Below are 27,361 nucleotides of genomic sequence, written 5' to 3' on the forward strand. Positions count from 1 at the left end.
CTCTAACCTCCATGCTGTATTATAAGAAGTTGAACACCGTGCACAAGGAAGAGATGGCCACCGAGGCTGTTTCTGACTGTGCCACATTCCTGCCTGTACCCAGAAGACCATCTCTATGACCTTCCTTGAGCTATCTGGATACAAAAAGCAGGAGAGGACGGGCCGCCCTGGCTGAGGCCCTCAGGTCTGCAGGAGAGGGTGGGGAAAGGGCACCCACCAGTGGTAATATCGAAAGCGTGGTCTCCAGTTGGGCGTCCTCAGCAGTGTCTGTACCGCACAAGCCAGGTTCACAAACATGTAACACATCAGGAAGAACCTAGAATGCAAAAGGACCTCAGGCGAAACAGCTGCGGGAGACACAGAAAGCAACCGCGACAGAACGGGACACTGAGGCGAGAGCAGCGAGGCTGGGGTGGGAGGAGGGGAGAGAAAGGGTCAAGTCGTGCTGACAGGCCAGCCCTCACAGCACGCCCTGACGTGTGTGAGGACAGGCTTCTGCGACCACTGGGGAACTTCCTGCGGCTGGTGAGGTGGCAGCCCAGGAAGAGAGGCTGTGTGGTCAGCAGGCAGGCCTCAGGCCGGGTACGCACATGGAAAGGATGGGAGCGACCTCGTCCAGGGAAGCGATGAGGATGCCGATCTCACAGATGCAGGCAGTCAGCAGCAGTGCCCACGTTGGCTCTCCATTGGCTTTGCCATGGCCAAAGACCTGGGAACAGAGCAGCCACCGTGGAGGACCAAAGGAAACCAAAGCCTCCAATCTTGGGAACCAGCGGAGTAGAGGCGGGACTCTCATAACCGGTGACTGGGTCTGAGGAGATGGCTGTGTTCTGCATCCTCTAGGGAACCCAAGTGTATAGCAGGCTCTCTCTGTCTCACCCACCCCCACTGCCCTCCCACCTCAATAACACTGAACCGACCTGCAGAGGGAAAGAAGTTCCTGAGGGCTAGGCAAGATGTGCCTATATACTCTACAGACTTTCCTTCCTTCCTTCCTTCCTTCCTTCCTTCCTTCCTTCCTTCCTTCCTTTCTTGTTTTTCTTTTTTGTTTTTTTGAGACAGGGTTTCATTGTATATCAAGTCCTGGCTGTCCTGGACTTGCTTTTGTAGACCAGGCTGGCCTCGAACTCACAGAGATCCACCTGCCTCCCAAGCGCTGGGATCAAAAGCGTGCACCCACCATCACCTGGCTTAAATGTTTTCCTTAAGCACCACATGGGGGCGGGGGAGAGTGTTTCTTTGCCCGTGACTGGCTCTCTGAGTTCCCAGCTGTCCCCTGGGCTGGAGAAGAACCATGTACTTCTGCCCTGAGAGCAGACTGTTTGGAGACGCCACTGATCATAGGCCAAATTCCAAATAAGCTCCCTTTTTTTTTTTTTTTAGGGCAGCCGTGGGGCAGTACACAGGAGGGAGCTGGCTGGTGATGGCCCCGGTTCAGTGTCTCCTGGGTAGGGGCCCAGCTCAATGACTAATCTTTTGCGTGGGATGGCTCTGTCACACTGACCTGCAGGAAGGGCACTATGCCATCCCGAGAGATGGCCTGGAGCAGGCGTGGGGCCCCTGTGAGGCTCTGTAGTCCAGCCCCGCAAGTAGAGAAGAAAGAGCCGATGACAATGACCCAGGGAGATGGCCAGGCCAGGGTACCCACCACCAGGTTGCCATTCACAGCTTCCCCAAACCTGAAAGAAACAGTAAAGGGACAGTGACATCGCTTGAACAATGCCACCTGGATGTCCAGCAGGACGATGACGACTGTAGGCTTCACAGGGGTCAAAGGACAGAAAAAGCAAGTATCTTTGCTACTTCCTATGTACGTAGCTTTGAGCACGTCACTGACCCTCCTGGGCTGTAAACTGAGAATCTCCACAAACTTTCCTCATGCAAACTCGGAGAGCAAAGGACAGGATGGGAAAACTGCCCAGTACGGGGTATGGTGTGATTTTAACGAACAGTCCACCGCTAGCATGGTGGTCCCGAGCAAATAGCTTGGCTCAATGAAACTGCAGCATCTCCATGTGTAAAACGGGGGCTCTGGCTTCATTGTGTGCTAACGGCGTAAGAACAAATGGGAAAGGGCCTGCAAAATGGCTATGCAGGGAAGGGTGCCTGCTACACCCCACAAACCACACAGAAGGAGAGAACTGCCCCCAAGATGCCGGACTCCACGGTGCTCACTCCCTGTAGATGGCACAGTACCCACCGGCAGCCACACACTCTCCTGAAAACTCAGAACCCTGTCTCACGACTGACGACCCCGAACACACTGGAAGTGCCTCGGACCCGGCCGGCACGCTGTATTGTTTAGGAAACAATGACCAGGGAAAGTCTACACGAGCTGAGTCTTAGCCAAGTGCTTTTGATCTGGGGTTGGTGTGGTACACATTACAACGTACAAAAGGCCCTTCGGCTCTTCCTCAGAGGAGTGTCTGCCGAAGCCGTTCAAACACTAGGCGGATAGCTGAGGCAAAGGAACTGCTGGACCCTGGCAATCTCACGGGAGGTCTACGATTGAGGGAGGTGAACGGAATCTGAACCGTCCTAAAACTAACAGTATTGTTTGCGAATTGTTTACTTGACCAGGTCACACTGGGCCCCCTGTGTCCTCCTGCACCTGTTTTACCTCTCTTCATGTTTTGCATCTTAATCTGTTTATAAGTGTGATCACCACCCCACGGGGTTCCTTCAGGATTAAAACAAACAAACAAAATCCTGTTACTCTTTGCCTCCCTCAGTACCTTCAAGGCAGTGAACAATACACAGAAGTACTGGTGAATGAATGAATAAAAAGATCTTAAATAAATGTATCCTTATCCCAAACCAAAGGAGACAGCTTTTGGCTTTCTTAAGCTGCAGTGGTAAGAGAGATGAAATATTTAGGAAAGGAAAATGAGTTTGCCAGCAACTATGGTGGTCTCTCGCCCATGTCCCCCTTGCTGAGGTCCCAGCAACCCCACCAGGCCTCTTTCCTCCTGATCCCACCCCTCTCCCTACAAGACCAACCCAAGTCCCTTTACTTACTTGTCCCGAAGAACCACCCCCTCGATGCAGGCTCCAAACAGAACCACAGAGCTGATGTCTGTGGCAGAGAGTGAAGGAGAATCCCTAGCATGACGGTGCCCCTGGCCACCCATCCTGAGCCACCCGACAAGGTAGCAACCTCTGCCTCCTGCAGTGTCCCCCCACACCCTGGGTGGACACCGCTCAGCTGTGCAGGATACAGACAGCGGAGGTGGTGGCAATGGCCAGGATGGTTCCAGTAGGGATGGACTTCTGAGCATCCCGCAGGTCTCCGGACCGGTTGGAGCCAGCCATGATCCCTGTAGGCAGAAGAGCAGTTCAGAGAGCAGCCGCTGAGGAAAAAACACGTGCTGGAGTTGGCAAACCAGGGCCTCGCCCTGCCATGCTGACTCTTGTGCCATCTTTCTTGAGCCCGATTCCTTTGCCTCTCCCATTGGGCCTGGATGATGCTCAGTTGGCAGAGCCATCAAACTAGGGACTCCCTGGTCTTGTCTCTGACCCTCCTGTCACCCACTCCCGAGTTCCCATCATTCACCTGTGACTGAGGGGAAGTAGATGCCAACAAGCAGGGTAAAGTAGGAGGTCATATCACTGAACACGTAGGGGTGGTCCATGTCAACAGGGGTGCCATCTGTCAGGCCCACGGAGGGCATCCCGCGCCTCTCCACAATCACTCCCTTGGTCAGGTAGGAACTCCACAGGTTCTCTGTGGGAAGATGAGGCACTCAGGGAGATGAGCAGAAGCTGGGACCGGGGCTTGGACCAAGAGGAGAAGGGAGCGAAGAAGTCAACACTAACCAATGCTCACTCCCACCACGGGCCTTTCGTTCCCACTACTTCCCAAACTCCTGCTTTGTGCCAGGGTGTGAACACAGATCTCAGAGCCGAATGGGACTGAGTCTCTGCCCTTAAATTGTCCAGTCTAGTGGGGCAGACACAGAGAATCCTCTCTGAGACTGACTCCATATGTCCCCGGCTGACCTCATCAGCTCTCAGGCCCAACTCCTCCTGCATCTCTCATCTTGGTAATGACGCTAGTATCAATCAACTCAAACACCCTGCCACTGCTCTCAACAGTTCCTGCGCCCTTCTCCTGCTTCAAAGCACCTCATCGCCACTCATTAATGTCTTCCAAGCGAGCCTCTGCTTCTCACTCCAGGCTCCTCACCTCGCGCTCTGCTATGGAGAGCTAGCAAAAAGCACCATAGGGTGTTAGGTGGCAGCATGGCATCTACACACTAAATGTTAGTGGTAGTCCTCCGGTTTTTCACTCTCTTTGTGTGTGTATGGTGTGTGTGTGTGTGTGTGTGTGTGTGTGTGTGTGTGTACATGGGTGTTTTGTCTGCATGCATGTCTGTGTACTGCATGTGTGCCTGGTGCCTGCAGAGGCCAGAAGTCCTCAGAATCCCTGGAACTGGAGTTATAGATGATTGTGAGCCACCATGTGGGTGCTGGGAAGCAAAGCCAGGTCCTCTGGAAGAGCAGCAAGTTCTCTTAATCCCCAACCCATCTATCCAGCTCCAAGCCCTCCAGTTCTTTGTCTGTCTCTTGGCTTGTTTGCTGAGAGAGGATTTCTCTGTGTATCCTTGGCTGTCCTGGAACTCGCTCTGTAGACCAGGCTGGCCCCAAACTCACAGAGAACCTTCTACCTCTTCCTCTAGAGTGATTTGATTAAAGGCATGCACCACCACCTGCCAGCCAACCCCTCTAGTTTTGATCTCCAGGGACCAGCAAGGTGGCTCAGTGAGTAAAGGCGCCTGCTGCCAAGCCTGATAATCTGGGTTCAATCCCAGGGACCCACATGGTGGAAGGAGAAAACAGACTCCAGCAAGTTGTCTTATGACCTCCATATGCACACATGACATGCATGTACACACAGACATGTGCAAAATAAAATAAAGTGTGTGTGTGTGTCTGTGTATGTACAGACATGATCAAACACATACATGGCAGAAGAGCAGCTCTAGAATCCCTACTCCATTCCCACTAAAGCCATCACTGCTTCTCAGAGTCATCTTTCTCCTGCCTCCTTCTGCACCCCCACTGCCTTCAAGTTGTAACCTGAACTCCTCAGCATGGTTTCTGGGGTCTGCCTCTTTAGTATCATTCCTTGTCTTCCTTTTTTTTTTTTTTTTTTTTTGTACATTACACCCAAGACACATGGAATGACCTGTTCTTTGCTTTGTAAATCCCTCGTTCCCCTACATAACTGACAGTCTCTTATTTGCCCTCCAGACCCTCCCTTGGCAAGCGTGGGAAGCCTTGTTCTCGTCGTCACCTGATACACACAGATGCTGTGTCCTCATGGTTTTCTGTTCACGAATACATGTCTGTGTGGATCATAATTTATGTACTAACATATCTACCTGCCACTAAAATCCCTAAGGTCAAGTTCCGAGACCTACATATGCTGTGGCCAGAGCTTTAGCGCAGTTTTGGTTACTCGGCAGGCAGAGAGTACTTATTAGATTGGCTCTCTTTCTTGGTCGTAGTGAAGCACATTCCACACCTTTGCCTCTACCTCTCTATAGTTCTTAGGACAAAACATGGCCTACACAAGATGGTCAATTAAAGCTTGCTGAACTGAACTTAATCCCAAGGGATGCCCCTAATCCTGACCTCTTAACCTACAATCCCTACTCCCTAGATGCCAGCCCCTTTCCTTCCCCCAGACCTTTGATGAGACCACTGGCAGCACCAGGAATGCCCTGGATTTCTGTGACATTGTTTCGGGTGAAGTACTCATCACAGGTGGCGTTGAGGAAGCGGGAGGAGCAGAAAAGGCCCCAGAGCCGTGTGGTCACTGTCTCATTTCCTTCCCAAGCCAACTTGGCACAGACATCAAAGCCATGGCGAGACAGCGTGCGGTTCCCCAGGAGGCAGATCCTGGGGAGAGAAGTGAGCAGGGAAGACGGGAGGAACAAGACCTCTCCCTGATTTCACAGTAGAGCCACTGAGAGCTTTAAAGAGGCAGATTTCAGGGTCTCACATTCCGAGATTCTGATTCTGTCAGAATTGCTACAGTTTCCCAAGCAATTCTAACATGCAGATGGAAAACGAGTCTGCTGGCGGGAATGCTGTGTTCAGCACTGAGGACAGCGGCCCTTACTTCCTCTTAGCCACTAGAGAGAGGGTGCTTTGTACTAGAGGAAGGAGAACGAAAGGGCTCCTGAACCCTGGGCTCTCTTTTCTGGGTTCTTCCCCACCCTGGAGAACGTGCCAAAAACCAAGACTGTCCATTCCAGGAGGTTGGCCCATCCCGAAGCCTCCCTACCACACAGCGTATATTCCTTCAGAAGCCTTTTCTATTTTACTTTCCCAAGTCCCCCACCAGCAAGCAGTTGACACACTTCCGAGAACTTCTTCCCACCCCCGAAAAATGTCACCCCAACCTGAATCAACTTCCCTAAACAGGAAATAGTTACCCTCCCAGGGGATGTTGTTCTCAACCCACACACTCCAGTTCTGAGAGGTGAAGAGAGAGGAGGCCCGGTGGAGGCCCTTCCTCTGCAGCCTGAGCTGGGCCAATGAGAGACACAGTACCGTAGACTCAGAAAGGCAGCACTCACGGGAAATTAGGTGGGTCGAAGGCAGACTTGATGACCCCTGCATAGATGGCCAGGATGGACAGGATGACACAACCCAGGAAGACCAGGGCAAACTTGTTGACGTACTTGACACCCACAAAGACTACAGTGGCCATGCAGGTGAGCACACAGGTGCCATACACCCGCATATTGTTCAACATGGCGGCTGCCTCCCCACTGGCATCTTCTGCCTTGAAGATGGCCATAGCTGGGAAGAGATAAGCCTGCAGGAAAGGAGCAGAGGAAGTCAGACAGCTGACCCAGGAGAAGCCAGCTGAGACGCACCCCAGGGAAATGATCTCCAAGATGAGAAATGGCATCCATTAACAGGACACTGACTAAAGATGGTGTGGGCTTTTTTGCAATGTCTATGATGCAGTCAATCAAAATGCCCCTCAGAGATGCTGGGAAAGGTTACGTCACTGCTATTACTTATCATAACTATTAATAATAATTAATACTTTTATTATCTATGATATAAAGGTAGAAAAATAGATGCTTATTCCGAGAGGGTGGGTAAGTAAGTTCTTATTGTTCTACTTAAACTACAGAGCTATTTAAAAAGATGGCACAGGACTGCGGGATGGTTCAGTGGTTAGAAGTACACTCAATATGAACACAAGCCCTGGATTCAATCCCCAGCAACAAAGGGGGAAAAGGCATGAATTTACATGGACTGACTCAAAAATTATCCATGGCAAGCATGATACCACAGACCTATAATCCCAACACTATGGAAGGCTGAGGCAGAATTTGAAATTAGCCTGAGCTACATAACAAGATCTCATTTCAAGAAAACTATCAGTAGTGTGTTGGGTAAATAAGGTCAAATTTAAAAAAATAATAATGTCTCTTAGGACCTCACTTTTGTAAATTTATATGTGGAAATATTTACTCATTTGTGTGTGTGAGTGTGATTGTAAACGTATTTGTGGGAATATCCAAATAGCAGTGGTACCAGGGATACTTGTAATCTGAGCACTCAGGAGGCTGAGGCAGGAGGATCACCAGTACCAAACAAGCCTAGACTGTAAGGATACCCTGTCTTAAGAAAACAATAAGCTGGGTGTGGAAGCACACATCTTTAATTCCAGCATTTGAGAGACAGAGGCAGGTGGATCTCTGAGTTTGAGGCCAGCCTGGTCTACAGAGTGAGTTCCCGGAGAGCCAGGGCTACACAGAGAAACCCTGTCTCAAACAAACAAAGCAGAAGCATTTGTTGAATAATTAAAAGTGACTTCTTGTATATTCTTATTTTCTAAAATGTCTACATTAAACTTAAAAAGCTCATCTTTGTATATGTTACTTTTTATTTATAGATAAAGGGGGTTTTTAGGTTCTTAAGGAAATATTTATAGACAGACTTATGTTTTACAAAGACAGAACAAACTATCATACAGAAAAACAGAAGTGTGAGATATATACACTAAAACGCTTCTGATTTTCACTGAATCATTTTTCTCCTTTACTTTAACATTGTTGCAGTGTCAGTCAGTGGGCAGAACTGTTGGATAATGCATTTGGAAAAGGTTTACGTCACAGAGGTCCACAGTGCTCTCACCAGAATAACTCCTCAAGGCTTCCCCCAATCTCTTATTTCTTCCCTCCTGTCCCCAAACCAGAAGCTCTGGCTCCTTTAGTTTGGGTTCCCTAAGACCATGGGAGACGGTGGGCAAGCACAGACCCTGGAAGCCAGAGGGATGCAGGCTCACCCCCTCTACCTGTTCCTTAGGCTCTGTGACCTTGCCCTCCTCCTCTCTAAAATGGCCATCATGACAGATTCATGAGAGGGGCAAAAACAAACAAACAAACAAACAAAACCCAACACCCTGAAAATCTGAAAATCTTAGGTCTTGCCTAGGATGGGGGAGGGGGTGTTGGGAAATGTTAGCTCTGTTTTTTCTTCTCTTTTCCTTTTACTTGTGATAGGGTTTCTTGTAGCCCTGACAGGCTTCAAACTCACTAGGTAGCTGGTGGCAATCTCAAACCTCTTATCCTCCCACCTCCACCTTCTAAGTGTAGAGAGTTCATGTGGTGCTGAGAAGCAATGCCAGGGTTCCAGGCACGCTGGGCGAGTGCTCTTCCAACTAAGCTGCACCCTTTTCCTTAAACCGGGGATCCCTCATCCACACCCACCCAAACAGAAGGAGCAGGAGGCCTAAGGCAGCTGCCCTGTCCTTCAAAGAGCATCGACACCCACTCTCTCCCCGTCAGTCACTACTAACGCATGTCTCATCTCTACCCTCCTGGTTCTTTAGCAGTCTAAGAACCATCCATCAGGGCTCTGTGACTAAGGTCCGAAGAGGAGTGTGTCGCACAGTCCCTGGAATGCAGTGGCCTGTCATCATTCCAGCTGTCACTTTAACCCTTACTAACCCGCCTCTGCCACCTTCCCCGTAGCTGCGTGACCTTGAGCCTAGTGTTCCATCTGCCCTTTGGAACTCCTCATTTGTAAAACGCCATCATCATGCTTAAACCTCTAAGGATCCGGGTGCTGTGCTGAGAACTCAGTGGGTGCCTGAGAAACCACAGCTGTTTGTGTTACATAATTATCGGCTCCTGTCTCCCCGGCCACACTGGGAACTCTTTCGAGACACACCGCATACCACTTCTCTTTGGCCTCAAGCAGTGGCCTGGCCTAGAGCAGGTGTCCAGGGAACACTGGTCAAGTGCCTGGCAACCCGGGCCCCCACGCCTCCTCCCCTTCCCTTCTCACCAGCAGGATCTCGATGGTGCCCAGGATGTACATAGCCCCAGCAAAGGTAGTGCCCAGGTAGAAGCAGAGGCCCACGGCGCCCCCAAACTCCGGGCCCAGAGACCTGGAAATCATGTAGTAGGAGCCACCAGCTGCAGAGAAAACCTAGTGTCAGCGAGAGGGGCAGAGGGCCCTGGACAGCTCTTCAGTGAGCAGGACTCAGGGACAGAGGGCAGAAGAAGGTTTTTCTAGACCTCGGGCTGCGGCCCCAGAAAGGAGACTATGGCAGACCTCGCCAACCACTCTGCATGGAGTTTGCGGCAGTAATTACTACCATGTTGCTAATTACTTCTGTAAGGAGGTCACGGCTCAGAAAGTAGGATGGCAGAGAAGAGGGTCTCAGGCTGAGTCAGGGAGAGGGTGGCCATTGCCCTAGTCATCAGCGTCTGCCTCCTTCCCTAATCCCCACAGGCTCATTCCTACCTACCCCATGAACAATCATAGCCCAGCTCTTGGTCTGCAATACAGTCTTGGTTCTTGGGTCCCGACGGCCCACAAAGGCTGGCCCAGGCTCCCTCTGTCAATCATCAGACCCCTGGCCCTCCCCCACTCCGCAGAGGCCCCAGTCACATACCAGGCACCACACCATTGGTTGCGATCGCGCTCATGGAAATAGCTGTGAGCATCGTCTGTTGGAAAGAGATCATCAGAGTGGTGGCTGCTGGGGGCAGCAGGGTCCTGGCTGGTGGCCAAGCCAACATACCCCACAACTAGCCAAACCCACAGGCTCTCCTCTCCTGAGCTTTTCTCTGGGTCTGCTCCAATTTCTACTCATGCCAAGCCCTTCTCAAAAAAATAACCTTGTATTCACCACACAGATGGGAGGAGCTATAGTGCCTGAGAACTCTGGTGACCCCAGTTTGGCCCCTAGGTGGTGTCTTATGACCCGAGACAGTTCACGTCACTTCTTAAGCCTATAAAATGGGAGCAATAGCCTCGGCACTGACATTTTCACACCCAGAGTGGTCTCAAGATTATGTGTGAAGACTCAAGAGTTTGGTGTTCAGTGAATGTTGGATTCTTGTTTCCTTGTGTACTAGAAGAATCTGGTTGGAAAGTTATCTTTGAGACATAATCTCATTGTGTGTGTGTGAGAACCTTCCAAAATGTTAACTCATGCAATTAAGTTGAATTTTGTTTTCTTCTCTTCATTTATCGTTCTCATCAATGCATCTGAACTACTTGTGTAATTACATGCACACACACAGACCCAAGTGAAACCTGGTTGGCAGCCATCAGAGGGAAGCCTATGAGGTTCAGGAAGGACTAGTCAGGCCTAATTTATTCTCAAAGATCGTAAGTAGTGACTCTATATAAAAGCTCAGGCCTTACACTTCCTCCCCACCCCCAGGCCACAGCCAAACCCGAGCCCTCTTCGCCACGCAGGGGGAGAAGGACACTCACACAGGAGCAGCAGATGAAGACCATACAGAAGGACTCCATGATGCCTGCGATGCCAACCACCCAAGTGAGCCGCAGGAAGAGGATGACGCCAAAGATGTTCTGCAGGCACGGGAGGTACACGCCCATGAAGGTGCCCATGCGTGGGGCCTGCCAGAGAGGCCCGCATCAGTCTCTGCACCCCCAACTCAGTGCCAACTGCCTATCCCACGCCTCCTCCCTGTTCCTTTTCTGCCTCTCCTCCCTTGCGTTTCCCCTCCCCTCATCACTCTTCCCTCTGGTTCTTACATCCTTTTCCTCCTTTCTACCAGCCTCCAGGTCCTCTCCCATCGCCTCCCTCTTGCATCCTTCAAAATACCTCCTTCCTCCTCACCTCCATTGCCAGCCTTCATCGCCCATTCCTTCCCCTCCCGACACGGTTACCTCCCCTCCTTCTTCCCTATCATTCATCCCTCCATCCAGATCCATTTTCCTCCCCCAAACTCCCTCTCCCATCTCTTCTCCCCCAAGGCCCCACCTGCACCGGCTTCTTTTTTCCACCCTCATTGTTTTCTGCTTCTTCGTGCTCTCTACTTCCCTGGGGCAGGTTGGTGTAGTTGGCCAGCCCACTGAGCAGGGAGGACACCATGGGGCTGGTGTCCATCTCCTCCTATGGAGGAAATGGGTCAGTGTTAGGAAGCTGGGGGCCGGCCAGGGTTAGGGCAGTAACTGGAGTGAGCTGGATGTAGAGAGATGGGAACACAGGTCAAGCCACTGAGTTTGGGATGCAATGGGAACAGAGGAGGAGGAAGGGATGGGTAGGAGAAGGAGGTGGTGAGATAGGAGAGGAGGGCAGGGAACCAAGAGGGTAAAGCCAGGAAAGACCAAGAAGGGCTAGGGGAGGCCGAGGAAGAAGGTGGACCTGAGGGAGGGATGGAGAGGCGTCTACTCTTCCCGAGGGAGAGAGGGAGCACTGAGGAGCCAGCGTGACTAACTGGAGCCCAAGCAGCCCACCTCAAACAGGGCCATGTTCTTGCCCTCGTACTCTTTTCCCTTCTCTGTGTCCGTGCTGTTGATGAAGGGACTGCTCTCCTTGGGGTTGCCATCACCTGAGAAGGAGAGGAATCGGGTCTGACACCGGGCACTCCTTCCCTATCCACCCTGTGCACCCTGGCTGTGTGTCCACCTTAACTCTCTGGGCCTTGGGTCACACGTTCAAGAAATTGGGCTTGCACGGCCTTCTTGCATGATCTTAGTTGTCAGCAGGGATAAAGAACCCAATTTACTGCAGGCATGTTCTGAATTCCCGGTGAGCACGTGAGTCCTTCTTTGCTCTTGAGGGAGAGTCCTATTTCATCCACCGTGACACCTAAGAGTCCCCAGAGTTCCCTTTCTGGGTGTAAATGAACCCACCTTAGATTGAGGGTGGACATATGACTTTTTTTCTAGGGAGGACAGCAGAGAACCCTGTAACCTGAACTCCCAAGGCTACCCTTTTGGCATGTTATGCTCCCCCATTCACTGTCAGTCTACCCTGTATCAATAAAATGGGCAGAGGTGGACTCAAGCAGCCTAAGACACTGCCTCTGCTCTTAGATATCCAAACCGAAGCCAGAGGAGGAGAAGCAGTAGACAGGATTGCTAAAGTCCATGAAAGAAAAGAACATCAGGGATGCAGGAGAACACGAAGCCCAGCCGGAGAGGTCACAGAAGGCTTCCCAGAGGAAGTGACGCGTCAGCTGAGAACTGGAGGATGAGTAAGGGCTAGACTGGGAGGGTGGCAGGGGGGTGTTCCAGGCAGAGAGAACCCAGAACAGGGTGTTTGATGTCCCAGATGTGGAAGCCAACAGCACAGGTTAGAACTGCTGAACAAAGCAGGATCTAGCTAGAGTCTTAGGAAGGGGCACATCGGGGCTGAGGAAGGAACAGTGGCATGGGAAAAGATGAGTCAAGATAGTGTGAGCCTTGAAGAAGTGGCAGGCCATCTTGGAGACCTTGGACCTCATCCAGAGGACAATAGGCAGGCACTGAAGTTTCAGGCCAAAGAGTGCCATGACCTGACTTGGGTTTTGCAGCAAGCCTTCTGGCTTCAGGTGAGAAATACAGCAACCAGAGCATCTCCATAACCCAGGCGAGGGCTGACAAATGACCTCGGTCACAGTAATATGGGGCAATGGAAAGACTCAAGCACCAAGCATTACGGAAGCATTGCTGCACCAGATGTTTGGGGAGGGTGAGGGAAGAATCTAGGATAATGCCTGGGGTTTCTAGCATGGGTCAATGAGTGGGATGATGCTCCAGCTTAATGAACTGGAAGTATGGAAGAGAGGAGTTTGGGGTGGGAAGAGGCTGAATTTAGCTAAGGATCAGAAGCTGCCTTCTGATGGAGGGGGGCAATGTCCATGAAAGAAGCTGCACACCGGAAGGGCCAGGGGTAACCAAGCAAATGTGCCAAGCCAAGGTGAAACTCTGCCGGTGCAGAGAAGGGTCCCTCCAATAAGATAGGAGGTTTCCATGACAGCAATTCAGTAGCTCCAGCCATCAACCTCCCTCAGCACTGAGGCAGAAGGCCCAGCAGCAGACCTCTGCCTGGACTCAGGGGAGAATCACCATTGTCCAAGTTTCATGTAAGGCCGAGGCCCTGTAGACCCTGAATCTCCTAGCCCTCATCTCCTGACAACCTTCTCTGTCCAGCCTTCTGCATCCTTCTCCCTGACTCCTTGAACCCTTCTTCAAGACGCCCAGCTAGGAGTCTCCTCTCCAAAGCATAATGTAGCCTAACCTGTCTGAAAACCAGAGTGGTGCGACGCCTGCTCCCAAAACACACACATTCACCCTGCCTGTCGAGGCAGGAATGCCTGACTGCCTAACCAGAAAACCAGCCAGCCTTCCCTCTCGCCAGGGTGAGTTCCTGGGAATAACAGGCCAGTCCTCCCTGTGGGAGCCAGCACGTGATAGTGATAGTTGTTCAGGAATAGCGTCTGGGGGAAAATTCTCCAAGGCTTCCCTCTCAGACCCCAGAATCTGAAAAGATCTGTCTGGGACCAGAAACATGAGAAATGAGAGAGAGAGAGGTGGGCCCCCAATCCTTTTAAAACGTTGACCAGATGCCTTTTGCTCTCCACAGGACGCTGGGGGCTAGAGAAGCTACTGGGACATAAAAAAAAAAAAAAAAAAAAAAAAAAAAAAAAAAAAAACCCCTAGTTGTTCAGGAACGAGCTGGAGCTGGGAAAGTTTCAACACCAGCCTCTCCAGCTCTGTCTCCAGCCTGGGCTGCACTCTCCCACTGTAAATGACACTAACTTGGCCTAACTCATAGGATGGTCAGGGGGCCCATCATGACGGCAACACAAACGCGCCTACTGCAGCCACCGTTCTTAGCACAGCTGGTACCCCTTCAGCCTAGGCTCCTCATCCGACATCATTCCTTCAGCTGCAAGACTTAAGGGAGTTTCTCTATCCGTGCCATTGGATGCCTTTCTTAGAATCTTGGGTCCAGAACCACCATCAGAAGAACCCCTACCCTCTGTCTCTCGCGCTCAAGCATGCCTTTTTTTTTTTCCTCGTCCCAGCGAATGGCGCTTAACGGGCTGGAAGGGGGACGTCCTGGCCGGAGACCCCGTAACTAGGAGGCCTGTCGTCGGTCTCCATGGCGACAGCGCGGACTTACCGCGCAGCGCGGAGCCGAGCCGGCCACGCGCCCGCAGCCACTTATGTAACGCGGCGCGCAGCGCAGACCCAGACTACAGGCCCGATTCCGGCCAGGAGCGCAGAGGAGGGGGCAGGTTGGTAGGCTTGTCCTGGGTCCCGCCTTTCCATCCGCTGCCTGGGCCAGACGCCAGGCTCCCGGCCCCATCAGCCAAGGGTTGATTTTGTCCCCTGCCTGGAACGCCTGTCTCACTTGTTAAAGGGGGATGGGGAGTGAGCGTCTGCGTTCTCAAAGGAGCAGGACAGCAAAGGAGAAACTAGTCCTGATTCCCTAGAGCCAAGAGTCTGGGTGATGGGGGAGCGCCTAGAGGCGCGCAAGAGGCAGGCCAGACCCAGGCTGAGCCCTCCCCGCCCCCGCCCCCGTCCCCGCCCCCTGGGAGCTCTCAGCCTGAATCGGCTTTCAATTAAGCTGCGGAGGCCAGAGCTCGCCAGGAGGAAACAGGCGCAGGCTAAGAAGGCTCCCCTGGGGCCTGGGGCTGGGCCTAGAGGGAATCCCCACCGCAACTTGGGGAGAGAAAGGGGGCGTCAGACCTCAAAGGGAAAGGAGATCCAGGTGCCGGGGACAATCTCCTTGGGATCTTTGACCCAAAGGAGCCCTCACACCCTCCCTGAGGACAACATCCAGATCCTTCCACTTAATTTCAAGAATCCAGACTCAGAGTCAGGAGCTCCCTTGGTCCTTCTTTGCTCAGACCCTGGAAGTCTTCAGTGCCCCCTCCCCACAGCTTCACCGAGCATCGAGGCTAGACCTTCCCCCTCTGGGACGCAGAATTCTTGATCCAGGTTCTGGCCACTCTAATTCCAAGTGCTGGACTCTATATAGAGAGAGAAAAAGCCTCCAGATGGGCCTGCCGCACCAGGTGTCTAGAAACTAACAGAGAGGCCTGAGAGTTGGAAAGAACGACTAGTTAGAATCCTGCTTCCAGCACACATGCGCCTTTTTACCAGGCCTTTGGCGACCCCAAAGAAACACGGAGGTCCAGTGAAGGTCGGTGGAGGAACAGATGCAGAGAAATCCATAGAGCCTGTTCTGGGGAGCAGGAATGTCTCACAGCGGAGGCATCTGAGGGGGATCCCAGGAGGAAGTGACATCCCTTCCCTTTGCTCCTGGAGCACTGCTTCAAGATGCCTGGAGCTACTGCAGAATGAACTTTACAGCCCCCCTCCCTCTGCAGCCAAGGAAGCTCTGTCTGATGAGGTGACCCCAGGGTCACTTGAGAGATGGATACACTGGCCAGCTGTAGTTCTGTCTCCAGTATAGGACTCAGTCCCGTGGGAGAATGGGAAGGGGATGTCTCGGACAAAGAATCAGGGACACCGGGGCCCCCAGCCTTCCCACACCTCCAGTGGGCCCTGACTGTACTCCAGAATCAAGGACCTCAGAGTCAAACCTGCTAGTGTCTGCGAGATCATGCTTTCAGCTCTTGGGGCCTTGGGCCATCTCCTGGGGAGGTCTGTGGGAGTCTCGGCCCAGAGGGTCAAGCAATGCCTGGGGGAGCGTTTGAAGGCGCTGAGTGCAGACAGTAGGCACTGGAGATGCGCTAGTGCGCAGGGGACGCAGCGCCGCTGAAGGGTGGGGGCTGGGGGCGGCTGACAGCCGTGATGGATGGCTGAGACCGCTTGGGGGCGGTGAGGGGCCTGGGAGCCTGAGGGGGTGGCTGACCCCAAGACCTCGGAGCAGAGAAACGGCAGTGAAGGATGACAGAGAACCGGAACTGCACAAGGATTTGCTCCAGAGCCCCTCAGCTCCTGGCCAGTCTCTGCACCCACCGCAGCGGGTCCGCAGTGCCACCACGGGTGCTGGGGAGTCAGCCACTGGGACCCCGTTTGTGAGGCTTTATCAGGAGAGCTAAGAGAGACAACTATAAAGACTTCCTCTGCCCCGCCCTGAAAACCACACTGCCGCCCTAGGGTACCAAGAGAAGGGGGAAAGAGGGAAGAAAGGATCTTGCTTCTTGTCCTGAATAGGAACCACGGAGAACCGAGAGAGAGAGAGAGAGAGAGAGAGAGAGAGAGAGAGAGAGAGAGGAAATCCGCAAAGCAGACCTGAAAATCCAGAGGTGCTAGCTTTAGGATGAAATAAGGGCTTCAGGGAGCCTTGGGGGAGGGGGTCCTGGCTGCACCAAGTGTCCCCTTAAGGGGACACCGCAGCCCAGACAGGAGCTATCATATGCCTCCAAACCCCAGAGCCATCACTCCCCCCCACCTTCCAGCTGGAAGCTCAGAGCGAGGGACTGCAGCAGACTGCGCCCCCTGGAGCCACCGGTCCCTGCTCTGCACCAGGACGCCCAGGTCCCCCTCTCAGGGAAAGGAGCCTCCCTCCTGCCCGTCGAACCGCACGTCAGCCCTATTCTAGCTATTCCGTCCCCTTCCCACAGACTCTCGGCTTCAGCTAATCCAAGCCTGTTCCCAGGCCGTGGATCAACCCAACCCCAGGTCCCCGATCTGCCCCGAAGCGCGGCGCATTCCAGAACCTCGGACAGCGCCTAGCGCATTCCAATGGAGCAAGGCTCCTTGCAGCCTCCAGCACCCGCCGCCCGGGTCAGCCCCCAGGCTGTTCTCTGCAGGCGGCGGCCCCCAGCTCTGCCTGTCACCTCTAAGCTGCCCTCCTCTTCGCCGCCCCCTCCCCCGCCGCCCCCGGACCACTGCTTACCCGGGTTGGCTCCCCCATCGCCGTCCTCGCAGTCCGTCAGGTTGTTGAGCATGGTAGCTGCGTGGCGCCGGGCTAGGGATGGCTGCGCTGCTTTGCCCGCGCCCCTCTGCCTGCGGCTCTCTTGCTCGCTCGAGCTCTCGCTCGCTCGATCTCCGCTCCACGGAGGAAGAAGCTGCAGTGCCCGCCCGCCCGGCGCACACACACTCGCACACGGACACACGCTCACACCCGCGCGCGCCCCCTCTCAGCAGCGGCGCTGCTCACCTCATCCCGTATGCAGGAGGCGTGAGCTACTGGCGGGTTTTTTTGGAGAGGGGGGGCGGAGAGAGAAAAAGAGAGAGGATGAGGGCGGGCAGAGAGCACCGGTGGCCCCCTCGCGGAAAAGCTGGGGGTTTGCGCGGGTGGAAAGGAGAGGGTGCTGCGGGGGACGCGGCCTTCGCTTCCCTAGAGCAGACGCAGCCCCCCCCCCACTCTCCGGCGCAGGCGGGGCCCGGCACGTGGGCAGGTGCCATCCCGCGCCCTAAAAATAACGGCAGGGAACTAGGTCGCGGCCGTGGGGAGGCGGCCCCGCAGCGGCTGCCTGGCTGGGGGTCTGAGGTGACCCCTGGGGAGAAGATGGGGGGTGGGCACTGCGGTGGCAGGGGTGGGCGCTGTGGAATATAAGGGTCCCAGGGAGCCTGTCTACCAAACTGGTGAGGTAAGGCCTGGGGGAGAGAGAACCAGACCCTTTCCCACATCGCTGTCCTGGAGGCTTGAGCTGAAGAAAGATTGAACCTAGGCTCCCATCGAGGAGGCGCTGTGCTGCCCTAGGGGGCTCAGGTCAGTGGGTCTGTCTGGCCCATCCTGTTTTTGAACTGCTGGCTGCCGCTAGAGGAGTTGCTGAGAACTCTCTCATGGTGCCTCAGGCTGGTTGGAGTCTCAAGACAAGTCCCTGGAGTCCAGGGGCTTTCTGACATGGGATGATCTATGGACGGGATGCAGTGAGGAGCATGCAGCAGTGAGGTCCTGTAGCACCGTCCTCCTACCTGAGATGCTGCAGCCTCTGGGGAGGGTAGGCTGACTCCTGGCTGGCCAGAAACAGGGTGGGGGAAGGGGGGAATGAGGCCGCCTGCCGGTTGGGGACCAGATTTTCTCCTGGGGCGGGGTGTCTAATCCCCTAATCCAGGATTGCTTTCTGAGGCTTCCAGACCTGACATGCTCTCCTGTCCGCCTCCTCCCCTGAGACCAGCCCCCTCCCCCAAAAGCCTGATTACCCTGGGACCCCTCTGAAACCCTAGAGTCCAGGCTTGAGCCAGTGGTGGAGGTGCTTCAGAAAGTGACATCTGAGGTCTGGACCCATTGACTATGGGAGATCCAAACATATCAACGGTGTAAAGTAAGAAGAAATAGTTCACAGTCACCCTGGTTCCCAGCGTGGGCTCTCAAAATCCCAAGAGAGCTGCCGGACAGAAGAACTGCTCATCTTTCATTTCATAGATGAAAAAAACTAAGCATCCAAGAGAGGAAATGACTGCCCGTGCACACAAAGCCAGTGAGTGGCAGAATTCAGTCTAGAACCCATTTCTATTTACTCCAGCTTGGGCCTCTTCTCAATAGAACCTCGTTTTAAATTGATCTTTCCTCCAATGAAAGAGACAAGAATACAATCGTATCTACGCTGCTCAGGTGCCTCGGATTCTCTGCTCCAAGGAAAAAAAATTAACAGGGGTTGAGTCTGAGATGAGCTTTCTCCCTTTTACGCCTAGGTTTTAGAGATGCAGGGCTAGAGCGGCCTCTTGGCTGGTGCAGAAGGCCTCCAGTGAGGCCTTCTGTGTCTCTGCAGACACCCTTAATAGGCAGGCGCTTTCAGGACCTTGGACAGGGCAGTCTGCCGTGCTGATACCGAGGAATTTCTCAATGGTTTCAGAGTAGGCCATGATGAGCCTTCCGCGACACACTCAACGGTGTTTCTGAGGGATTCACCAACAAGGTGCTTCTGCCGATTGGTTTGTGGACACCCAGGCAATCCCTTAGGGTGGAGGGTTAACCATTCAGACAAGACTTGGGAGATGGTGTGTTGGCTCGGTAATAAAGGTACTTTCAACCAAGCCTGCTGCTGAGTTCAATGCTCAGGACCCATACAGCTGAAGAGAGCTGGCTCTTGCAAGTTATTTGCACACATCCACAATAACAATAAATTTTTTTAAGAAGGTATGAATATTTGGTACCCTTGGCTGCTCCTGCTCCACAATCAGTCACACACACACACACACACACACACACACACGAGTGAGATGGCTCTGGACTGGCAGCGGGCATTCAAAGGATCATAGTGAAAAGTCCAGTGTTGAAGAATATCTCAGCACCACACACACACACACTACCACATTACAGACTATATCGCTCTGTAAAGATGTGGAAAGGAGTAAAATATGAAGTATGTTTGAAAAGATCTGTGGAGATAAGAACCCTTCCCCCCCAGCAACCTCCACTCTGGGTGTCCCCATTAGGCCATGTTTCTTTATCTATGGCCTAGTGCTACTGAATCTCTGCTCACCCAGGGAGAATAGGTGAAGGCTAGAGTGCCTGCCCTTTCTCTGACTGCCCCACTGTCAATCCTCACTGGAGCTCTGACCTAGAGAGCCCCCAGGGATGGGGCAGACACAGCTTCTACCCTGTCCTCTCCTGCAGAATTCTACTTGTTCCTGGACAAAACCAGGTCCTTCTCTCGGGACTCCAGCATCCGAATCTAAAAAATGAAAGTGATTCCTCCCTGTCTTCTGTGAGTCTTGAATCAAGGTCTTGGAGCATTTCCTGGGGATGCCTTGGGATATAGCTCCATGTGTGAGCTCTTGCCTTGTATTCAGAAGGCTCCGAGTTCAATCCCCAATACCACAAGAGAATTTTGGGAATCACCTGGTGGGGTGTAGTGGTGCACACTTTTCAGGAGACAGAGGCAGGATTCTCATGACAAGTTTGAGGTTAGCCTGGTCTACATATGCGTGCCAAGACAGAAAAGACATTGTGAAGTGAGGAAGAGGGAAAAGCCCATTCTTCCTGGGGATTCCAGACCAAGCAATTGCAGGGCCAAAGGAACACCCCAAGCCCTTCAACTGACCCCACTCTAGGAGGCCAGGCTCTCTTCCTCACCTTCCTGATGCAACTTTAAGAAAGTTCACTGTAAGTGCCTCCTTCAGGGCTACCTTGACCAAGAAGAGGTGGCCTTCAGTTCTGAGGTCCAGGAATAGCCTGCCCCACTCAGCATCCCCTCCCCACACAGAGGAAGAGTCCCCTAGGAAGACGGGACAGTAGAGAAAAACTTCTGGATAGAACAGCTTAAGAGACAGCTGAGCAGGGTCCTGTTTTTGAACTCAGAGTCTCTAAGATTCATGCCCCCTCCCACCTTGTGTTTCTCAGTGAGAAGCTCAGTGAAGCTGCCTCTCTGCAAGAGGACTGTGGTGCTAGAAAGGACTTCATAAATTATTTTTTTCTACTTACCACTTATGATGAAATTGAAGTCTAGAAATGGAAATGGAATGGGAGGCATTTTCCTTGTGGGCTGAATTTACAAGTGGAGAGACTAGGATCCAGTAATTCAGGATAGGGAGTTAAGACCCAACTGTATCTTTTTTCCACAGGCACAGTATTCCCCCCGTTTGGCTCATTCCCTACCCATCCTTATGGCCACATCATTACCCCATGGCCTCCCCACCTGCTGTCGTAGAGCTAAGGCCGAATGGCCTCTCCTTCACCCTTCCTCCCACCACCTGAACATGCTCTACCCTCCGGACCCAAATCCTAACAGTGAATTGAGTCCGGTGCACAGCACACCCCACACATACAGGGCTTGCCGCAGAGCGCGTCAACTACCGCCGTCTCCGTGGCAACCGGGGGCTTAATTAACAGGCTGCGGCCCCGTCACCATGGCAACAGCACCCCAACAGCCCCCTGGTCCCTTGCAGACTCAGCCTGTCTTCTCCATTTCCCAGTCTAGACCCCCTTTCTCTGGTAACTCAACCCTACCCTCACCCCGCCTGGAAAGCTGGAGCCTGTAGATAGCTCTGGTTCATTGAGAAGAGAGGGGAGAGAGGGGAATATGAAAGAAAAAGGGAGGGGGGAGGGAGGGAAAGGGAGAGAGAGAGAGAGAGAGAGAAAGAGAGAGAGAGAGAGACCTGTCACCATAGCAACTGCAGCCCTGTTCATAACCAGTTTGTTGTCATGGAGATTCCTAGGGCTCACCTTGGGCTGAGGTGGGCAGTGAGGTTCTGAGTCTTGATTGAAAGTGGAGAAACCAATTGGACAGGAGTATCCAGCACATTCACATGTCACACACATTCTCACATTCACACACACATACACACACACCAATAACAGCATCATTTCCCCCAGTTTACAGATAGAGATACTGAAACATGAGCTCTGAGTCCTGGGGAGGGTCCACTCTCATAGATGATCAAAAACTCTTCCCTGGTCTTTTATTGTCTGTCTGGAGCATTTTGTTTTGTTTTTGAGGCCTTTTGAGGTCTTTACCGCCTAGGCTAGGTGGCCTCAGCCTTCCGGGATTACAAGTATGACTCCCACCACAAGCCCACTGCCAGTATTTTCAGGAAGGATCCTTCTTACTTCATACTACAGACAGGTAAACTGAGGCCCGGGGGAGAAAAGCAGTGTATCCACGGTGATTCCACATGGCGTGGGCCAGAGATTGTGTAGCCCGTCTTATGGTCTTCATCCATTAGCAAAAGTTATTTATTCTCCCTCTACGAAGGCGCACCCCAGTTTCTGTGAGGCTGGCTAGCCCCAGGGTTCCCTTCCATTGCCCAGCCTCCCGCTGAAAGGGTGTGAGTGGGGCTCAGAGCTGTAAGGATTTGTCCCAAGTGTACTTCTATCCCAGGAGGTTGCCATCAGACTTCCTTCCCATGGACCAAAAGAGGCCACTGAAGCATGTGAGCTACAAAACAGTCCAGGGTTAATGCGACTCTCAAGGCTCAGCCTCCCACCGGCCTTTTCATCCCTATAAGCCACAAGGCGGGTGACCTCCAAGGAGCAAGCCCTATGTCCTGGGCCCTGTAAAACACGATGCTCACACATATGAGGTATGCCAAGGTCGCCCCTCAGCCACTCCCAGCCTTCTACATGCTGTCACTGCTCCCTTTGGGCCTGGGGACAGAAGTGAGGAGAGCATCTTTCCGAGCCACTGACTGACTCATGCCTGAAGACCGACACCAAAGCAGCTGTGGGAAAGACACCAGATGCTAAGATCCCTCCCGAGAGCACTCCTCTAATTCTCAGCACGGTGACCTTCACGGCAGAGGTGCCTGAGGTCATCTGAGGGCCTGGGAGGTTAGAAGAGAAAAAGCCACGCAAATCATGACAAAGGGGGACTTTGAATGAACTCACGGACCTACATGCTCACTCTACAGACAAGCACAGAAACATACACACCAACATGCCCCGGCAGCACAGACATGCCCGGAAGCACTGACACACTGAGGCCATGAAAGCTCCTGTGAACACATACGTAAGACTTGCACACACAGCCTCAGCCACAAGCACACAATATTCCAAGCATTTCCCACACACACTTGGACAGTCAGATTGTGGATCTATATTTTTACTCCAGTGCTGCAGGTGTTTGCGGAGGTGGGGGGGGGGTGGAAATGGAAAAACTGAGCAGTCGCCTTGGGACATGAGTCCCCAGCATCTCATTCCCAGGCCAAGGTCTGAGGAACAGAAGGCAAGGAAGCAAAGCGGGAGGAGAAGGCGACCAGAGCCACACTCTCATCCGATGAGCACGGATTTCTCCCTGCCAGGCTTTGGGCCTAGAACTCACCACAAAGATAAAGAGACGTGATCTTTGCCTTTGATGTGCTTGAACCAGAGACCACTGGGAACGTGACCCAGTGAGCTGGCTGGAGAGGAATGACTGCCTCTTCCCGGGAGCGAGGGTAAGTGGGAAGGATTAGGATTTCAGAAGAGGTGAAACGAGCTCTAGCTCACAGAATGAGTGGGAGTTTTCCCGGCTCGTGGAAAGGGGGATGAACAGTTAGAGACAGAGCAGATGCAGATGAGTGAGGTAAGAAGCTGAATGGCAGCCTAAAGGGTTTGGCCTTTATCTTATACAGTGATGGAGGGGCAGGCCTGGCTGGTGGCAGGGGACCAGGGAGGACCAGGTGTCCTGGCTACGTGAGCAACGCTGCAGGGTTGTGCCAGGCAGGTGGGGACAGGCAGAGGAGAACTGTAATGGAATTCAGGATCACTTTTGAAGGCTAGTGGCCAAATCATGAGAAACAGTTGGGTTTGATGAGAAGAGGAAAAAGGTGATGGGGCGGCGTTGCTGAATTTCTTTGATTCTGAGAGGTTTGATAAACCATTTTTCTTTAAAAATGCCACCAAGGGGAGTTAGTTACAGCAAAGAGGAAGAGAAGAAACCCGAGTGTCCATAATCCATGAGACGGTTGGGTCACCTGACTGGAATCTGCGGAAGTCCAGACTCGGAGTCGTCCATACCTTAAGGAACCTTCTGAAGGAAACCCCCCCAAAAACACGCTTGTGTTAGCTCCAGGCTACGCGAGCTCACCCGCGGCTCACGAGCGACCCCTAGCGACCGTGGACCAGGGAAGGCTCTCTCTCTCTCTCTCTCTCTCTCTCTCTCTCTCTCTCTCTCTCTCTCTCTCTCTCTCTCTCTTGTTCCTCTGGGCCTTGGGGCCACTCCAAACCTATTCGCCCCTCTCCTTCCAAACGAGAGGGGCGCAGAGCTTGCAAGAGGGAAAACCCTGCAAGCCGTCCTTGCAGAGGAGATCGTGTCTGTAACCAGGATGTCGCTTCGTTTCGGGGAGCCAGAAGGATCCTTCCGCCCTCTCCACTGTAGGTGCGTGTGACTCCCATTACAAGACCACAGAAGTGAGCACCCCCCCAACTCTGGCTCAGCTAGCTCCTCCCAACCCTTCACGAGCTCTCCCTCAGAGGGATTCGAGCGCCCAGGGGTCGGGACTGGCTTCCTTGACATCCTTCCTGGACCTAGCTGCCCATCATTCGCACTAATACCGCTGTCCGCAGTCTTCTTTAGGGGATACCCAGGCGTTCCGACTCTCCACAGGGAGGCAGAAGCCTGGAGAATCCGCTGAACGTCGAAGACCCACTAACGTGGCTCCTGCCTCAGCGACCCCACCCGCCCACCCTGGCCCCACTTTCATCCTCCAGGCCCAACCCGGGGTGACTGGCCCCCTAAATCGACCTAGGCCCGCTTCCCCGCAGCTCTGGACCCCTCCCCCCATCCCATAGTCCACGCTGCCTGGTCCCACTCCCTCTCTTCAAGGTCCCCACCTCCTGAGAGCTTGGGCCTACTCCCCTCCAGACCCAGATCCAGACCCTCTGTCTCCAGCTCCTCCCTCTCCCCTCGTCCCTGCCCCAGCTCTTTTCCTGGCCCTACTCGCTCCCCTGTGGCCCCGCCCACCAGGATCCGGTCACGCCCCCTCGCCCTTCCCGCGGGGGCGCCCCAAGTCCTTGGGTCCGCACTCCTCTCTGCTCCCCGCAGCACCCCTCGCCCAGCCCAGGCCCCGCCCCGCTCTGCAGTGGCCCCGCCCTCCCGCCCCGCCCCCGGCAGCCCCGCCCCCCTGAGGCCTCTACCTTTGACGTCTTCCCTGGGGGGCCGACGGGGGTCAGCAACCGAATGCCGGCGGGACTCTGGGTCGGCGGAGGCGGCGGACACCGCGGGGGGCAGCGAGGTGACCGTGAACCTGCGGCTCATGGCGCGCGGGGCGGCGGGATCGCACAAGTGGCCGCAGCCGGGCTGCTGGAGCGCCAAGAGCTTCCCCGCCCGCCGCGCGCCGCGCCGGGTCCTAGTGCCCGCTGTGCCCAACTTCCCCAATCTGGCCACTTCTCCCCAAGGCCCTGGGGCTCTCTCAGTTTCACCAGAAGCACCTCGGGAACCCACTCAGAGATGAGTCATTTCTCACGGAGGGCTTCCCACCTCTGCTGGGGTCTCCTGACCATCTGGGGTTCGTTCACTCAGCACAAGTTGTTGGTGATTCTCTTTTAGGCAATGGAGACCTCTGCCCCGTACAGTAGTGCCCATCAACTGACTACTTGCCTTCCTGAGGCTTTTGTTCTAAGGAGGACATCGGAGAAAGTGTGTGAGCAAATAGGTGGACATCATCTGAGACTGTGCCACACATAGCTTAAGGAAAATTAGGGCTACTGTTGAGAACTAAAGGGTGACCAGAGAAGGGCTCCCCAAAAGCGTGAGATCTGGGCTGAGACCTTACTGGTAAGAACTAGCAATGCAAAGATTTCCGGGAAGAAGCAGCAGCAAGTAGCTCAGTGGGAGAATGTTTGCCTAGCACGCACGGGGCCTGCCTTTAATCTTAAGCATTCTTGAATAGCAAGTACGAAGGCCCTGGGGCGAGAAGGAACTTGGAATGTTCATGAAGCAGCAAGATGGCCGCTTTGTCTGCTTCGGAGTGAACGCGTGACCAGGGAGGAGAAAGACAGAGCAAACAGCCCTTTGAAGGCTGTGCTTGCTAGTTTTATATTGACTTGACACAACCTAGAATCATTTTGGAAGAGGGAAACTCAATTGCAAAAACGTTGCCACTAGATTGGTCTGTATACAAGCCTGTGGGACATTTTCTTGACTGAGGATTGATGTGGGTCGGCCCAGCCCACTGTGGGTGGGGCCACCCCTGCGCTGGTGGTCCTGGGTGCTCTATGAAAGCAAGCTGAGCAAGCCATGGAGAGCAGGCCAGTAGGCAGTGTTCCTCGTGGCTCGTGACTCCAGGTTCCTGCCTTGAGTTTCTGCTCTGGCTTCCTCAGTGATGGGTTGTGATTGGGACATGTAAACTGACATTAAAAACAACAAATAAACAAACAAACCAGAAAGCTTTCTTCTTCAAGCTATTTCTAGTCAGAGAGTTTCTATCACAGCAAAAGAAACCTAACTAAGACAAAAAATTTAAGGAGGAATCTGTTTTTCATTTTGTTTTGGTTTGTTTTGGTTTTTTTGAGACAGGGTTTCTCTGTGTGGTCTTGGCTGTCCTGGACCAGGCTGGCTTCAAGTTCACAGAGATCCACCTGCCTTTGCCTCTGGAATGCTAGGATTACATGCATTCATCAAAAATAAAGTGGAAGTGTTTGGCTATATTATTTATTAGTAGCCCTATGATTATCGTGGCAGTATTGTCTAGCCCACTATCACAAATAACAAGACATAGGTACCTGTTAGCTTTTATAATTGCCTTATTTACATTGGGCCGGACAAATATTCCTACCTACGCTGTCTGAATCACCTCACCATCCATCTCCCAACCCCCATCCAACATCATCCTCCTTAACCATCATATCTTCCACCCATAATCTTTTAAATACTTGCTTTGTACTTCATCTGGACTTTTTCACACCATTACTGGAGTCCTTCCTCCCAACCCTACAAGGTTTCTTCTCCAGGCTAACCCATCTTGGCGTCCTCCTCCTTTCTTCTTCCTGTCCACACCCAGCTCTGATTTCTTTTCTAATCTGAAAGGGAAGCCACTGGAAGTTTTGGTGCAAAGGGATAGTGTGATCTAATTTATATTATAATTATATCACTGGCTCTGTATGTGCCCATAATCACAATCACGTGGCTGGTGAGGCAGATGCATGAGGATCCCTGGGGCTCAGCTGCAGCCAGCCCAACCAGGGCCCAGGACTCAGAGAGAAAGAGAGAGACCCTGTCTCAAAAAAGATGTGGCTGAGGCTGGCAAGATGGCTAGCTCACTGGGTAAAGGCACTTGCCCAGAAGCCTGATGACGTGAGTTTGATCCCTGACCCACATGGATGGAGTAAAGAGCCAGCCCCTGCCAGGGGCCCTCTGACCTCCACACAAGCGCTGTTAGCATGTGGGTGCCCGTGTACACGCACATAGCTGGTAAATAAACGGACAAGACATGTTTTTTAATCCAGATGGAGAGCCCCTGGAGATGATACCCAGCACGTTTGTGCAAGTACAGACGCACACACAGGAGTCAGGAATGGATACTGGGTAATGATGGCCAGTCTAGAGAAGTGACAGACATCAGGTACATTTTGGAAGCACGGTCAGCAGGACCTGTTGCTCGGCTAAGCATGGCATGGGATGTAACTTTAGCATCAGTGAGCAACCACACCGTCGGGGACAGTCAGAACCTCTCTGGAATGATGTTTGGTCACCTCTCTTATGGTTAGGCAAATACATGCGTTTTAGCCTTGTTTACTCTGGTAGAAGAAATTGGCAGCCCATTTGCTCCCAAAAACTTGTCTTTATTT

At 53.1% G+C, this 27,361-nt stretch overlaps 1 protein-coding gene and 1 long non-coding RNA gene across 5 annotated transcripts in view; one reads left to right on the forward strand and one right to left on the reverse strand.

Moving 5' to 3' along the window:
* Slc12a5 (solute carrier family 12 member 5) overlaps window positions 1-24,866 on the reverse strand; it is a 36,888-nt gene extending 12,022 nt beyond the window's left edge. Inside the window, exons 1-14 of one of the 3 annotated variants that reach the window (XM_060382844.1) lie at window positions 24,710-24,866; window positions 11,755-11,849; window positions 11,279-11,410; window positions 10,765-10,911; window positions 9,935-9,989; window positions 9,322-9,452; window positions 6,588-6,829; window positions 5,693-5,904; window positions 3,554-3,724; window positions 3,219-3,317; window positions 3,019-3,076; window positions 1,505-1,679; window positions 591-709; window positions 218-316 (exon numbers count right to left, since the gene is read on the reverse strand). In XM_060382844.1, coding sequence (XP_060238827.1) covers window positions 218-316; window positions 591-709; window positions 1,505-1,679; window positions 3,019-3,076; window positions 3,219-3,317; window positions 3,554-3,724; window positions 5,693-5,904; window positions 6,588-6,829; window positions 9,322-9,452; window positions 9,935-9,989; window positions 10,765-10,911; window positions 11,279-11,410; window positions 11,755-11,849; window positions 24,710-24,830 — 1,856 coding nt within the window. In that variant the 5' untranslated portion in view covers window positions 24,831-24,866. Of the gene's footprint in view, window positions 1-217; window positions 317-590; window positions 710-1,504; window positions 1,680-3,018; window positions 3,077-3,218; window positions 3,318-3,553; window positions 3,725-5,692; window positions 5,905-6,587; window positions 6,830-9,321; window positions 9,453-9,934; window positions 9,990-10,764; window positions 10,912-11,278; window positions 11,411-11,754; window positions 11,850-17,101; window positions 17,510-24,709 lie in introns of those variants that run through there. The other 2 variants (XM_021638352.2, XM_021638343.2) reach the window with 2 other exon arrangements.
* Window positions 22,632-26,066, forward strand: LOC132653741 (uncharacterized). 2 transcript variants are annotated; one of them, XR_009591585.1, is made up of 3 exons: window positions 22,632-23,028; window positions 23,478-23,951; window positions 25,122-26,066. It is a non-coding gene; the product is annotated as an uncharacterized LOC132653741 (long non-coding RNA). The 2 variants fall into 2 exon arrangements; XR_009591584.1 differs by lacking the exon at window positions 25,122-26,066 and adding an exon at window positions 24,140-24,680.
* The last annotated feature ends 1,295 nt before the right edge of the window (window positions 26,067-27,361 follow it).

The sequence above is a fragment of the Meriones unguiculatus genome, chromosome 4 (genome assembly GCF_030254825.1).
Source record: "Meriones unguiculatus strain TT.TT164.6M chromosome 4, Bangor_MerUng_6.1, whole genome shotgun sequence".
In the NCBI taxonomy this organism is placed as follows: Eukaryota; Metazoa; Chordata; class Mammalia; order Rodentia; family Muridae; genus Meriones; species Meriones unguiculatus.